At 39.7% G+C, this 15,788-nt stretch overlaps 1 protein-coding gene across 4 annotated transcripts in view; it reads right to left on the bottom strand.

Moving 5' to 3' along the window:
- LOC130906232 (unconventional myosin-Ic-like) overlaps nt 1–15,788 on the bottom strand; it is a 57,791-nt gene that overhangs the window by 41,057 nt on the left and 946 nt on the right. The window contains exons 2-3 of one of the 4 annotated variants that reach the window (XM_057820323.1): nt 12,137–12,303; nt 1,170–1,395 (exon numbers count right to left, since the gene is read on the bottom strand). In XM_057820323.1, the coding sequence (XP_057676306.1) occupies nt 1,170–1,187 (18 nt within the window). In that variant the 5' untranslated portion in view covers nt 1,188–1,395; nt 12,137–12,303. Of the gene's footprint in view, nt 1–1,169; nt 1,710–12,136; nt 12,304–15,788 lie in introns of those variants that run through there. The other 3 variants (XM_057820324.1, XM_057820322.1, XM_057820321.1) reach the window with 3 other exon arrangements.

Here is a 15,788-nt window from a genome sequence, read left to right on the forward strand (position 1 = left end):
ACAAGATTCAAGGGGGCCGAATACTTTTGCAAGGCACTGTATATACGAACTAATAGGTTGATTAATGGCAAAAATGATCAGTGATTAATCGGTTGTAAAAATAATCATTTGTAACTAGGGTTGTTCCAATCATGTTTTTTTTTTGCTCCCGATCCGATCCCGATCGTTTTAGTTTGAGCATCTGCCAATCCCGACATTTCCCGATCCGATTGCTTTTTTTTGCTCCCGATTCAATTCCAATCATTCCCGATAATTTTTCCCGATCATATACATTTTGGCAATGCATTAAGAAAAAAAATGAATAAAACTCGGACGAATATATACAATAATATATATATGTATTTGTTTATTATGACAATAAATCCTCAAGATGGCATTTACATTATTAACATTCTTTCTGTGAGAGGGATCCACGGATAGAAAGACTTGTGACTTTGTATATTGTGACTAAATATTGCCATCTAGTGTATTTGTTGAGCTTTCAGTAAATGATACTGTAGCCATGCCTAAATGCATGATGGGAAGTGGAACCATGACTGTGCGTAGTGCTACCAATTGATATATCTTCTCTGCGTTGGGAAGTAAAATAAGGTGATAAGAAAAGATCAATTGCTACCTTGCTTCCCCACATTGCTTCCCATGATATTTCTAATCATTGGGAGAGGGATTGTAAGGCTTTAGACAATTAAAAAAAGGCTCCAAAGGCTGCCAAAATTCACTTTACTCATTTTACGCTGCCTTTTATCTCTCTATATAGGTAAGACGGTGCCATTACAGATTGAGCGCGACAATGCGTGAGTGGGTCGTGCAGCGCATGCATTAATTGCGTTAAATATTTTGACGTGATACATTTAAAAAAAAATTAATTACCGCCGTTATCGGGATAAATTTGATAACCCTACCTTAAACCTAAACTAAAGACTATGGATGAGGGTAACATATTATGTCTGTAATGTTGACTACAATTAGAAAACGATTTAATTAAAAAATATATATATATTAAAAAAAAGGCATGGCCGATATTTTTTTGCCGATTCCGATACTTGACGTGATCGGACCCGATCGATCGGCAGTTTGTGCTTTACTTTAGTGTGTGGGTCGACACTGTGAACAGAATAATATGTAAAAAGAGCACAAAGGAGTGGCCTTTGTGGTAGAGAGACTCTTACCCTGCCTTGGTACCTCATCCTGTCCTGTTGTTTATTGAAGAAGGATGAAGTACTGGTACCCCCACTAGTCTGGAGCCCCTCCTCTCGTGTCAGGCGGACCCGTCAACTGGAACCTCTCATTCAGCGTTGCCCGAGGGCCGACAGAGCGAGGCAGCTCAATGTCTCCTCTCGCCGTTAGTCCTCTTTTCACTTTCTTTCAGCCTTTCCGCACGTCCGTCGTCTTCCACTGAGGATAGAAAACAAGCAGTTTCCTCGTCTGAACCTTCACTTCACCTTCTTCAACATACGTCCGCCTGTCCGAAGCCCTCCGCCCGCTCTCACTCTAATCGGTGCTGCGTGAAACAAGAGCAGGAACTCCACTCACGCGTCACAAGTGCCTCGCAAAAGAAAAAAAAAAGGAAAAACATGGGAAAGTATGCTGCTGTGGATAATGCAAACGGCAAGCTGGGGGAAGCAGAGAGTGGAAAAAGTTACTAGCTGCTCCAAAATAAAGAGTAAGCACTCTGTTGCTACAATATTCCAAAAATGAGATGATGAGATCTTGAAACATTCTTTCCTTTCTACCCTCCCAGTTGAGTTTGCTCCCTCCCTCTTGTCCCACAAGCCGAGACAGATTCAAGTAGGATGTGGGTGAAGGATTTCTTCCAATGAGTAAACCTGCTGATATTTTTCAAATGACGATTAACGCGTTGGCTGCCATTGACATTGACTACTTTTAACAAGGGCGACAGACACCACAGAATATTTTTTAATATCTATACATGTATGTTATTTTTTTAGGGCTGTCAAACGATTAGAATTTTTAATCGAGTTAATTACAGCTTAAAAATCAATTATTCGTAATTAATCACAATTCAAACCATCTATAAAATATGCCATATTTTTCTGTAAATTATTGTTGGAATAGAAAGAAGAATAAGACGATATATACATTCAACATACGGTACATAAGTACTGTATTTGTTTATTATAACAATAAATCAACAAGAGGGCATTAACATTATTAACATTCTCTTAAAGTGATCCATGGATAAAAAGACTTGTAGTTCTTAAAAGATAAATGTTAGTACAAGTTATAGAAATTTTATATTAAAACCCGTCTTAATGTTTTCGTTTTATTAAAATTTGTAAAATTTTCAATCAAAAAATAAACTAGTAGCTCACCATTGTTGATGTCAATAATTACACCAGGCTAACTCATGTTACTAACTAGCGCTGCAACGATTAATCGATTAACTCGAGTATTCGATTAGGAAAAATATATTCGAATTCAATTTTGTTGCTTCGAGTATTCGTTTAATTAAAGTGGCGTTCTAATGGTTTATTTTGAAAGTGTTTGCATTTAGTTTTATGGATTAGGGTGGATACACTGCCCTCTGGTCTGCCTCTTTTCACATGGCTGAATCCAACTGCTCCCCGTTAAGACCAACATCAGCTAAGTTTCTCTCACACAAAAAAAGATACACACGGTCCCAGGCTTCAACTGGGACCGTGTGCTTTGGTCAGATGAGACCAAGAAGTACCTTTTTGGCAACAAACACTCTTAAGCGGGTCTGGCGTGCCACGAAAGATGCGCATGCTGAAAAGCACCTCATACCCACTGTGAAGTATGGGGGTGGGTCAGTGATGCTGTGGGGCTGTTTCGCTTCCAAAGGCCCTGGGAACCTTGTTAGGGTGCATGGCATCATGAATGCTTTGAAATACCAGGACATTTTCAATCAAAATCTGTTGCCCTCTGCCCAAAAGCTGAAGATGGGTTGTCACTGGGTCTTTCAGCAAGACAATGACCATAAACCTATGGCCAAATCTACACAGAAATGGTTCACCAGACACAAAATCAAGTTCCTCACATGGCCATCTCAGTCCCCAGACCTTGTTTTGTTGGCAAAGGGGGGTTGTACAAAGTATTACCACCAGGGGTGCTAATAATTGTGACACACATTATTTGATGTCAAATATTTTTTTTCTTTCTGTGGGATTTTTTTCCCCACTGAATGAATGCACTTGTACTGAAGGTTGGATTTTTCTCTTTTTTTCCCATTAAGGTCCCATAATATTTGAATTAAAAAAAAATATTAGAAGCTAAAAAACACATCTTTTTCAGGGGTGCCAATAATTATGGAGGGCACTGTATATTAAACTGGTTTTCCATGTTATTATTTCTTTATAAACTGCAAAATAAGACTACAGAAATCTGAGAATATTTCTTTAAATAGTTTTATTTTTTGAATAAAAAAAAAAAACACCCAAAAACTTTTTTAAATTAAACAATGAAAAGACTACTTTTGTTTTTCATGAAAAATACATTTTTCTTTTTTATTTTACAGGGACTCGAGGTGATTTTTAGAGTTAATTTTAAAATACTTTTTAACTCCATGCATGCTCCACCAAAACACTTTTCTAACCCACTTAAAACTTGCTGCTAACTGTTTTTACACTTCCGATGCTGATTACGTTACGCTTTAGGCCAAAGGTGGCAGTCGCCAGTAAAAAAGTGGCAAATTATCTGCAAAATAATAACAAAAATAAGTTGCTTTTTTAGATTAAAAAGAGAATATTTCCTATTAACAGGCTAAAACAAAGAGAATCTGGAGTATTTTTAGGTGAACAACGTCTCTAAACCGACAGTCAAAATGGATTGGACGTCTTATGTCGATCTCAAATCTTGGTACATTACGCAAATTAGTCAATCTGATGCATGATTTGAGAACAAATACTTTGACTATATATGGTTCAGTGACTCCAGTCACACAGCGCCCTTATCATGTTCGCATTCCATCAAATTACAGTTGTTCTTTTTCAAAAATGGCTGCCATTTCAAAGAAATTAATACAATGAGAGAATAGTTAATCATCTGTTTGCCACAGGGTGAAAAAGTGATCAGTATTGTTTTGCTTTCCTATCAAAGGAAATCAGTCTCCTGAGAAACAATTCTGGACAAACATTCAGGTCTTCTCTATATTTCTGCACAAGTGTAGCACATTATGCGAGATGTCAAACCTTTCCACCACATTTGAGAGGTGTTACATTCAGTTGGTTTTTAAATCTATGGGTTTGTTCTCCTATTTCTGTATAGCGAGTTCCTGTAAGTGGGATTTCCTTCCTCGCTCTTTCCTGATGTTGAAGATTTTCCTTCATGGCCTGCCATCCGCTAACCTCAAGTACTGCTTCCTAAATGGTAGTTCAAGTTGTGTGCGTATGAAGCAGGGGTGGATCCAGCAGGGTGGCACTGAGTGGCAGCTGCCACCCTAAAAAACATGCTTATCACGCTAACTGATGGAGAAAAAAAAAAGCTTTAGTCAATTTACTGCCATTAAATAAGTAGTGGTGTCAGTTACGATACTTATTATTATTATTATGATAACATTAATTAGGCTATAATAATAACAAAGATTGTATAAAGCTAAGTTTATCTATATCTGTTTGTAAATATCAGTTGAGCATTTTTGTAGTTTCTACATGCGATTTCTTAGCAAAGTCTGATTCAATATGTGTACACACCTGCCATATATTGTAACAAAAAAAAATCGATCTGGACCCACATATTGATTAACCGTATTGGCCCGAATATAAGACGGTGTTTTTTTGCATTGAAATAAGACTGAAAAAGAGGGGGCCGTCTTATATTATATTGTATATATATATATATATATATATATATATATATATATATATATATATATATATATATATATATATATTATATATACTATATATTATTATATTATCCTTTGCTGGGCTGCGGGAGGAGGGATGGGCTGCGCTGACCCCCTTCCTCCCAGGGCTGGCTTAGGTGGGGGCCTTGGCCCTGTGTCGGCGCCCGCGTGGCGTCTCCGCTCGTCTGCATGGCTGCTGCGTGCCCGTCAGGGCTCGCGTGCGGCTGGATGTTATTGGCCGCGCTCGGGCAGGGGGTCCTGGTGCCGGGATTGGCGATGGGGTGGCGTAGAGTCGGTCGCCAACGGGCTTACACTCACAAGGGAATCAGACGATTACTGGGTTCTAGATCACAGAGATGATTTGTGTACACTGTACCCCTTTCTATCACTTAGCTTATAGACTCCCCTACCTTCTTCCCCCTCTTTCCCTGGTCAACAGGCCCCCCACATGGTGTCAACCGGAAATACATTTAGCTGATGATAGCACCAACATATTAGTAGTTAGTGTAGTTAGGCGTTCAATGTATTTCTTGTTGTTGTTTGTGTTTCTTCTCTTCTGTTCCCCCATAACCCCTTCCTGTTCGCTGTTTTGTCATATTAAATGAGGTATGTTGAATGATCACAAAGGGAGTATGTCAGACTCTCAATGTGAAACATTAAAACTGTTCAGACTATCCGGGCACTTAAGACTTCCATTCTCCGTGTCAAACAGGTGAACAGGACAGGTTAAAAAAAAAAAAAAGATTTGAATGAGGCAAATTAACATGCTTTTTCTCTCAAATAAATTGTTATAATCATTTGTTTCAGATGAACTGTAATTATTTTCTGTATAAAAATTAATTTGGTGTTCAAAAAGTCAAAAAGTTTCAAACTTGAGTCTAAAAAAGAGGGGGTCGTCTTATAATCAGGGCCGTCTTATATTCGGGCCAATACGGTACTTATTTTCCTCCTTCTGTCATTGTTTGCATGCTATCCTCATTAAAATATGAAAACCTATAAATGTTCGGGTGGTTTTAGTTAAAGCAGACAGTTTTTTCATCTGTGTGATTTTGACAAAGATCCGATCACATTTGATGGTGATTTCATGCAGAAGTGTGAGAAATTCCAAAAGGTTCAGATACTTTTCGTAACACTATGTCTGATTGTGTTAAATGTCTTTAAAATTATGTATTAAATTGATTGAAGGCCCTTGAATTGAATCATCTCAGATTATTGTATTATCATCCTAAGAATCGTTGATGTATGATAACATGTCATATTTACCACCCTCAAAAAGTTCCCGCCCTCCACTTGGCAACCCATAAATGTTTATGGGTAATAAATAGCTCCGCCCCTGGTATGAAGTCAGCACGAGTACTTTGAATGATTCAATTTAGCTGCCAACCCCTCACAGTTTAAATAGCTCGGACGTCTACCGCCGTCAACGGCAGCCAATGTGTTAAATGAGGCTAGGTGGCGCATCCTCTGCTTCACAACTGGGCAAGATGTGGCAAATAAACACTCCCTTTGATTTTCACATAATGGTATTAAAGCTGCAAATCTAATTCCACGCCGGTGGACTACATTTGAAGGAATTCCAGACCAGCATAAACAACTGCTGCTGCAAACTGTCAGCCTGCCTGTGTCTTATTTGGTCTGCAGAGGTTGCATGACTCACGGCAATATATCATGGAGGGATGACTTTTTTTAAGGCGGGGCGGAAAACATAAGGGATTCTTACTTCGAATGTGTCTATTTTGTCCAACAAACACGTGCACACACAAATTCTGTACGTCCCTCTTCCCGTCCCTTTCGGCCTATCGTGTTGCAGCGTATACGCTTCGATGTGCATCTTTTATCAAGCCTCCACCACTGTGCATTAAGCCGCTAGTAGCCTATTGTCCGTCTGTGCCGGGCTCCGTCACCACCCATCTGTTGTCACTTTCACCCTGTCTTCACCTTTGCAGCCCCATATCCCCATTACAAGCACAAAGCCCTCCTGATTAATAAATAACACTGTGTGCGGTGTAATATGGAGAAATAAGTAAGATTCTCTTTGAAGTAGTAACGTTGGAAAGTGGAGTCACAGACACGAGGATAAAATTGCAGCTCCAGTTTTGTTTTGATCAATGAGATAAACTAATCACAAGATCAACTCCTCGTGTCTAATTAAGTGAGGGCCAGTGGATCCGCCTAGTGGAAGTTATAGCAATGACACATCACGACTCGTGTCATTGTAATAATTGAAAAAATACATATGGCGGAAAACACAGACGAGGCGGAAAAAGCAGTTTCTGCTCTTGCAACCCTCTATAAAATAAACTGCTGTATTTTCAGCCAAAAGAACTGTTGTGTTTGATAGAACAATATGTCTATATGCTGCCAGAGCAGATTCATGGCGCACTAAGCCACCGAACTATTTTTGATTTGTCCGTTTTACCCAGGAAAGCCCCGTTTACAGACATCGCGCAACCGCTTTTGTTTCAACCTAGCCATAAAAAGAAGGTAAGTAATTAGGGTTGTTCCGATCATGTTTTTTTTGCTCCCGATCCGATCCCGATCGTTTTAGTTTGAGTATCTGCCGATCCCCATATTTCCCAATCTGATTGCTTTTTTTTGCTCCCGATTCAATTCCAACCATTCCCGATAATTTTTCCCGATCATATACATTTTGGCAATGCATTAAGAAAAAAATGAATAAAACTCGGATGAATATATACATTCAACATACAGTACATAAGTACTGTATTTGTTTATTATGACAATAAATCCTCAAGATGGCATTTACATTATTAACATTCTTTCTGTGAGAGGGATCCACGGATGGAAAGACTTGTGACTTTGCATATTGTGACTAAATATTGCCATCAAGTGTATTTGTTGAGCTTTCAGTGTTCTGCCCAAACGCATGATGGGAAGTGCACCCATGACTGTGCGTAGTGGTACTAATTGATATATCTTCTCTGCGTTGGGCAATAACATAGGGTGTTAAGAAAAAGATCAATTACTACCTTTCTTCCCCACATTGCTTCCCACGATGTTTCTAATCGTAGATAGAGGGATTATAAGGCTTTAGCCAATTAAAAAAAAGGCTCCAAAGGCTGCCAAAATTCACTCTACTCATGTTACGCTGCCTTTTAGCTCTATATATAGGTAAAACGGCGCCATTACAGATTGAACGCGACAATGTATGAGTGGGCCGTGCAGCGCAGGCATTAATTGCGTTAAATATTTTACGTGATAAATAAAAAAAAAAAAAAATAATAATTACCGCCGTTAACGGGATAAATTTGATAACCCTACCTGAAGCCTAAACTAAAGACTCTGGATGAGTGCAACATATTATGTCTGTAACGTTAAATACAATTAGAAAACGATTTAATTAAAAAAAAAAAAAAAATTACAAAAAGGCATGGCCGATATTTTTTTGCCGATTCCGATACTTTGAAAATGACGTGATGCCGATCGATCGGGACATCTCTACTATATTTATTATTCAAAATGTCTGTCATTTTTAGCTTTGAATCATTCATTGATGTCTAAATTTTAGTTTAAAAAAAACAAAATTAATTTAAAAAATGTATTCACTCACATATTTTAAACTTTTAAATGAATTACCGGCGGCACGGTGGCTGAGTGGTTAGCACGTCTGCCTCACAGTTCTGAGATCAAGGGTTCAATCCCGGGCTTCGGCCTTCCTGTGTGGAGTTTGCATGTTCTCCCCGTGCCTGCGTGGGTTTCCTCCGGGAACTCCGTTTTCCTCCCGCATCCCAAAAACATGCATGGTAGGCTGATTGAACACTCTAAATTGTCCTTAGGTGTGAGTGTGTGTTTGTGTGAATGGTTGTGTGTCTCCTTGTGCCCTGCGATTGGCTGGCAACCAATTCAGGGTGTCCCCTGCCTACTGCCCGAAGTTAGCTGGGATAGGCTCCAGCACCTCCGCGACCCTCGTGAGGAATTAGCGGCATGGAAAATGAATGAATGAATGAATGAATTACATCACAATGAAAAATTTGGCGTCTGTAAAAAAGTCACGGATATCTACCTCATAACTATCGCTTAATTGTATTTTTTTTTGGTTACTGTCGCATTTCCCCCGATATGTTGGATGATAAATAATCGATCCAAACAACATAAAAAATTGAAAAAGAACGTTTAAAAGAGTAACTATATCAAAAAGAAAATCTCAACCACTCCTTGTTGTCTGCGATTTCTGCATCGCGACCCTTGTTATATCACCATGTTTCACCCATAAAATTTAAAAAAAAAAATCTGGCTGTGGCCATTCACAGCTGTGTCTTGACACTCGGTGATTCACGCTACATGGAGTTTTTGGATTGAAACAAGGTAAGTACACGATAATATATCGTTAAAATCGTGGCGTCTTTAATTCTGCTCTCGCGTGCTCTCTCCTCCAATTAGGATTTTGCTGTTTATTTTTTTTATTTTTTTCTTGAATACCTTCCTGTTCAAAATTTTGTTCCCCCAAAAATTGAGATTTTAAGCTTTCCAATGATGTATCACACATGCATATCGGACAATTTTGAAAGTTGGCTAAATTGGGGGTCTCAGAGCGAAACTTCAAGTCACCTGAGTGTTTTCCGCCATTGACATATACAGTGCTGGCCAAAAGTATTGGCACCTCTGCAATTCTGTCAGACAATGCTCAATTTCTCCCAGAAAACCATTGCAACTACAAATGCTTTGGTAGTAATGTCTTCATTTCTTTTGCTTGCAATGAAAAAACACAAAAGAAAACGGGAAAAAAATTAAATCATTATCATTTTACACAAAACTCCAAAAATGGGCCAGACAAAAGTATTGGCACCCTTTGAAAAATCATGTGATGCTTCTCTAATTTGTGTAATTAACAACACCTGTTACTTACCTGTGGCACATACCATGTGGTGGCAATAACTAAATCACACTTGCAGCCAGTTAAAATGGATTAAAGTTGACTCAACCTCTGTCCTGTGTACTTGTGTGTACTACGTTGAGCATGGAGAAAAGAAAGAAGACCAAAGAATTGTCTGAGGACTTGAGAAGCAAAATTGTGAGGAAGCATGGGCAATCTAAAGGCGACAAGTCCATCTCCAAAGACCTGAATGTTCTCGTGTCTACCGTGCACAGTGTCATCATAAAAGTGTAAAGGCCATGGTACTGTGGCTAACCTCCCTAGATGTGGACTGAAAAGAAATTTGACAAGAAATTGCAACGAGAGATTGTGCGGATGGTGGATAAAGAACCTCGACTGACATTCAAACAAGTTCAAGCTGTCCATCAGTCCGAGGGTACAACAGTGTGAACCCGTACTATCCGGCGGCGTCTGATTGAAAAGAGACACCCAGGAAGACCCCACTTCTGACCCAAAAATATAAAAAAGCCAGGCTGGAGTTTGCCAAAACTTACCTGAGAAAGCCAAAAAAATTTTGGAAAAATGTTCTCTGGTCAGATGAGACAAAAGTAGAGCTTTTTGGGGAAAAGGCATCAACATTGAGTTTACAGGAAAAAAATGAGGCCTTCAAAGAAAAGAACACGGTCCCCACAGTCAAACATGGCGGAGGTTCCCTGATGTTTTGGGGTTGCTTTGCTACCTCTGGCACTGGACTGCTTAACTGTAGGCATGGCATTATGAAGTCTGAAGACTACCAACACATTTTGCAGCATAATGTAAGGCCCAGTGTGAGAAAGCTGGCTCTCCCTCAGAGTTCATGGGTCTTCTAGCAGGAAAATGATCCAAAACACACTTCAAAAAACCACTAGAAAATGGTTTCAGAGAAAGCTTGGAGACTTCTAAAGTGGCCAGCAATTAGACCAGACCCGAATCCCATAGAACACCTGTGGAGGGATCTGAAAATGGCACTCTTCAAATCTTAGAGACCTGGAGCAGTTGGCCAAAGAAGAATGGTCTAAAATTCGAGTAGAGCATTGTAAGTATTGATTGATACCGGAAGCGGTTCTTCGCAGTTATTTTGTCGAAAGATTGTACTACCAAATATTAGACTCAGGGTGCCAATACTTTTGTCCGGCCCGTTTTTGGAGTTTTTTTTTATAGTTAGCATTTATTTTACGCAAATATGTCGAAGTACGATGCTAGTCTGTTTGTCAATGTGGCGGCCGCCATATGTAAACAGCTTTTCCGGTGAAAATTCTTGTGAATAAATGCTTAAATCCCTGAATTCTTTGTAGATATGGACGTAAAACAGTTTGGATTCTTAGTTAAAGGCAAAAAAAAAAGTATAGTTAGCATTTATTTTACGCAAATATGTCGAAGTACGTTGCTAGTCTGTTAGTCAATGTGGCGGCCGGCCGCCATATGTAAACCGCTTTTCCGGTGAAAATTCTTGTGAATAAATGCTTAAATCCCTGAATTCTTTATAGATATGGACGTAAAACAGTCTCCATTCTTGGTTAAAAGCAAGAAGAAGAAAAAACGGGCGGTTAGCATTTATTTTACGTGTATATGTCGAAGTATGATGCTAATCTGTTAGTCAATGTGGGGGGCCGCCTAGCCTGGTACACCAGACTCAGCACTGTTCCAGCTATTGAATCTGGCCACCATTCAGCGGATAAAATTTCCAGGGCGGAGCAAGCCACAGCAAACAGACAGCGGAGTGGACCAATCAGCAACAGGCGGACGTGACGTTAGTAAAGTGACAAGGGACTTGCGCGCGGAAGTAAACATACGAGGAGAGCGGAGTTTATTCAACATGGCTAGCGCGAGACAGACTGTTGTCAATGACTCGTGTCGATGTGTTTTTGGTCATTTAAAACTGATTTTACCGTGGATTGGAACATATTCTCGCCTCTCCTGTTTGCCATCTGTGTTGTTGTGGAGACGACTTCCGGCGCGGAAGAGTGACGTTGCTCGTTAAGAACACGTCATGCAAATAAACATATCTGATTGGACGGTTGATTTTGTCCATGCTCGATAGGCCGTTAATGGGCTGGGTCCCTAACTATTCTCACAGTGTTTGAAAAATACAGGGAGAACAGTCTGGCCTTGCCAGGCAAGGGGCCACCATATGTAGACAGATTGTCCGGTGAATTTTTTTGTGAATGAATGCTTAAATCCCAGAATTCTTTATAGATATGAATGTAAAACATTCTCGATTTTTTGTTCGAAGAGCAAAAATCCAGGCAGTTCGCATTTATTTTATGTTAATATGTCGAAGAATGATGCTAGTCTGTTAGCCATTGTGGGAGCCCCCTTATCATAAAAAAAGAGCTTTTCCAGTGACAATTCTTCTGAATAAATGCCATCAACAGTGATAGACGTCCAATCGTAGCTCTTTTTGTGGAAGTACATTAAGGTCACTCTTACATAGTTACCTGACAACTATTTAGCCTTTGACCAGTATTCCTCCCCAACTAGCAACAGACATATCTGCACATGTCTTCGTGGATGTTCAGAAAAGGTGAGTCAACTTGGATGTGGGGTGCATTCCATTCCCAGATGTTTCTTCAGCAGGTACCGAGACACTCAAATCATCCCCGAGCTGCAGAATGCAAACACATCATATTATAAAAGAGCTTAAGGGAAATAACCTTGACACTGTCATGCAAAACCAACATAATGCTACTATAGTTTTAAGCAACACTAAATGTAACATGCCGCAATATGCCATCTGTGATGCTTGGATGTTGGCAGCACACAATTGGGCAGTTAAAACAGTACACAACCATTTCAATAGTCTGTTACTGTTAAACAAGTGAAACATCATAATGAGTTATGCATTGACAAGTGTGAATGTGGAATTAAAATATTGAAAACAAAGGAATATACAGTACGTACGTTTCAAAAAACACACCGACAGACCATTCATGGGTCGATGCTGCCCTCTTGTGGAACAACATCAATACACAGGAAGGCGCTACTATACATGAATTTAAAGCAGAAATGTGAAGTAATTTCATAACGTGCCAAATAGGGTCACAATTAAAGTAATTACCAACAAATAAAGCATGAAAAAATAATTCGTATGTTGTATATTTGACAAAATAATCGCGTTTCCGAAGTTCGAGCCTGAAAGGGGACGAACCCGGAAGTGATACGTCACACCAAGAACAGCGATGGCAGCGCTCCATACATACGGCCGCCATACAAAGCCCTTCAAACAATGATTCAAACAGCGATAGATTGAGCGCAAGAGTGGAGATCCAAGTTTTTGAAGAGTTGCAGGAAGAAGAGGAGGTTGGAATTTCATGTTGGACCTAACATGTATTAGCCAGATGCTAATCAGGATGCAAACAATGTGCCTCGACGACCTGACATGGAATGGAGACAAGACCCATCGAGATTACAAGATTGGTCAAATATAGGCTGTTATTATTTTCATGATTTGAAGATGCAGTCATTTGCACATCATTTTATGTTTTTGTCTATCTGATGACATTGTTTAAAAAAATAATCAGATTTCATTTCATTTTGGCAGATCCGGCAGCTCTCGTGCATATAAAATAATAATATAAAAACGTTGGGGGTAAAGAAAGAGATGAGTCGTTGATGGCTTTCTCCACTTTATTGTGGCAACAATAAGAAAACAAAATAATAGTGGACTGCCGCCACATTCGACCGCAAAGTTTTGCTTCTCGCTGATCTCCTCCTCGCCTCCTACTACTCCAGCGTCTCTTAAACGGATCGTGCATAGTGTCTTGTTATGAGCTTTTTGTTGACAAAGGTATCGAACACACGACGTGCTGACAACTTTGTTTCTTTATTAACACATGGAGCTAACAGTACGAACACAGCTCGGGGCTCTCGGCAGGAAGTGGCGTCTAATGGCGTGAGGAAATGTAGTTTTTTCACACAAGCGAACAGATTACAAAGCACCACTTCAGTGTTGTCCCGAGACTACTTTTCCCATGATTCACTGCGTGACCTGCGCGCTCGCTGATTCGCTGCCAGAAATTAAAACCAAAACGCTTGTTGTTGTCACCTGTCAGCGGCTCTCGTACGTAAAACACAAACTAGAAGGCTATCAAGCGATCACCGTGAAAGAAACACCGAATTGTACAAATGCAATGCAATGCTTGAAGCATGAAGGTGGAAATACATAATACAAATAAATGTGCACAAACTCACCGGCGGTGTGTGTCTCTTACGGCAACGTGACCGTGAATTATCGCGACGCCGACCCGCTTACATGCACATCCACACCGCTTTCCCGATTGACAGTGGATTAACTCTTTCGGACAAGATCGTAGATGACGCACAATTTAAACACGCTTAACCTAGCGAACGCAACAACAACTATGATCGGGGATTGCCACGAGTTAACTTTCGGCTAACGTCGCTAGCTTATACTGTTCATTCCACAACAGTTGGCAGCTCTGCTTTGACAAAGTCATCAGTCATCTATCCAAAAATCACACTTACTTTTTGGCAAATCCTTGATCATAAGCAGACCGGTTAAGGAAGCGGGCATCTTCGAAGTTTTTGCAGCAGAGAACACTACTCGATGATGGCGTGAAATTAATTCGCTTCGTGCGAATGAAAGATGTCCATTTACGTGCCCTGCTATCCTTTGGCCACTCATACAACTTTTCGCTTGAGTGAGAACAAAATATCGCCACACACCGCCGTGGCATCTTCCCGAGAAGCAATGCAACAAACAATACTGTTCTATGGCGGACTTCCCTCGCACTTCCCGGTGTGACGTAATTTCCGAAGATTGCCGAAGAAAAGCATTTTCGTTGTCAAGGGCGTTGCTATGGGTTAAACAAAGAATCTGGAAGGGTTGCGTTAAAAAAAATAATGAAAATATGCATATAATTGTTTAGCCATTGATATTATTCAAAAACATGGTTGGCCAACCTTAGTTCACATTTCCGCTTTAAAATCCGCTTATGTTAGGGTGACCAAACGTCCTCTTTTGCCCGGACAAGTCCTACTTTCACGTAGTATCCTCGTCGTCTGGGCGGGTTTTATAAATTCATAAAAATGTCCAGTTTTTATGATTTTTCACGGGACCAATTTGAAGAGAATCCCTCCGGCCGCTGGGTGGCAGCATTTGACATGGCTCCTACTAGAAGGGAGGGAAGGAGTAGTTCTTCTTGTTTTTGTTGGCAGTTTACCCCTATCATGAGGCATTACCGCCATCTACTGGGTTGACGATTTGGCCACAACGCCTGAAGTTTTTTACGATAAATACGTATATAATGACAACTGTTGACTTCTGTCGGAGCTTTGACTGTAAAATCCCGTTTGGTGTTGCATCGTTGCGCTGCCGATGATTGTAAACTTTTATAGCTAAGTTTGATTTATGCCTCAGCTAGCTATCAGTAAGCTAAACCGCGCTAGGCATTATGGGAAACGTAGTTTTTAACTGCTACGTTTGGAAACATGCTGGTTGAATTGTTTGTCAGTTTATTTCGGTTTTTGTTTGTGTGCAATCTGGAACATTGAATGAGAATATCAATTGAATGGGAATAACAATTTGTCAAGGACAATTGTCGTGATAGTAATTTATAAAAACGTTTAGTTGGCGCATAGCCTACTGCGTCTATGTGTATTGACTGGACTACATTTTTATGGGTCTGCATTATATATTATACGTTTTATATATATATATATATATATTAGGGCTGTCAAACGATTAAAATTTTTAATCGAGTTAATTACAGCTTAAAAATTAATTAATCGTAATTAATCGCAATTCAAACCATCTATAAAATATGCCATATTTTTCTGTAAATTATGTATAAATATTCTGTAAAATAAATTGTTGGAATGGAAAGATAAGACACAAGATGGATAAATACATTCAACATACGGTACATAAGGACTGTAGTGGGCATTTCACTCTACTGTCATTTAAATCTGTCTATGCTGTCCTCTCTCCGAAGTGTCTACTTTTTCCAAAGCTAGACAGCTAGTGAACGACGCCTTAATAATCAGACTTCTTCCTTTTTCATCTGATTAATTGATAAAATGGCCTCAAACCATTGTCCTCTTTAGACCGTCGTAAAACTACAACAACAA

This window comes from Corythoichthys intestinalis, chromosome 18, assembly GCF_030265065.1.
Source record: "Corythoichthys intestinalis isolate RoL2023-P3 chromosome 18, ASM3026506v1, whole genome shotgun sequence".
NCBI classification, from domain to species: domain Eukaryota; kingdom Metazoa; phylum Chordata; class Actinopteri; order Syngnathiformes; family Syngnathidae; genus Corythoichthys; species Corythoichthys intestinalis.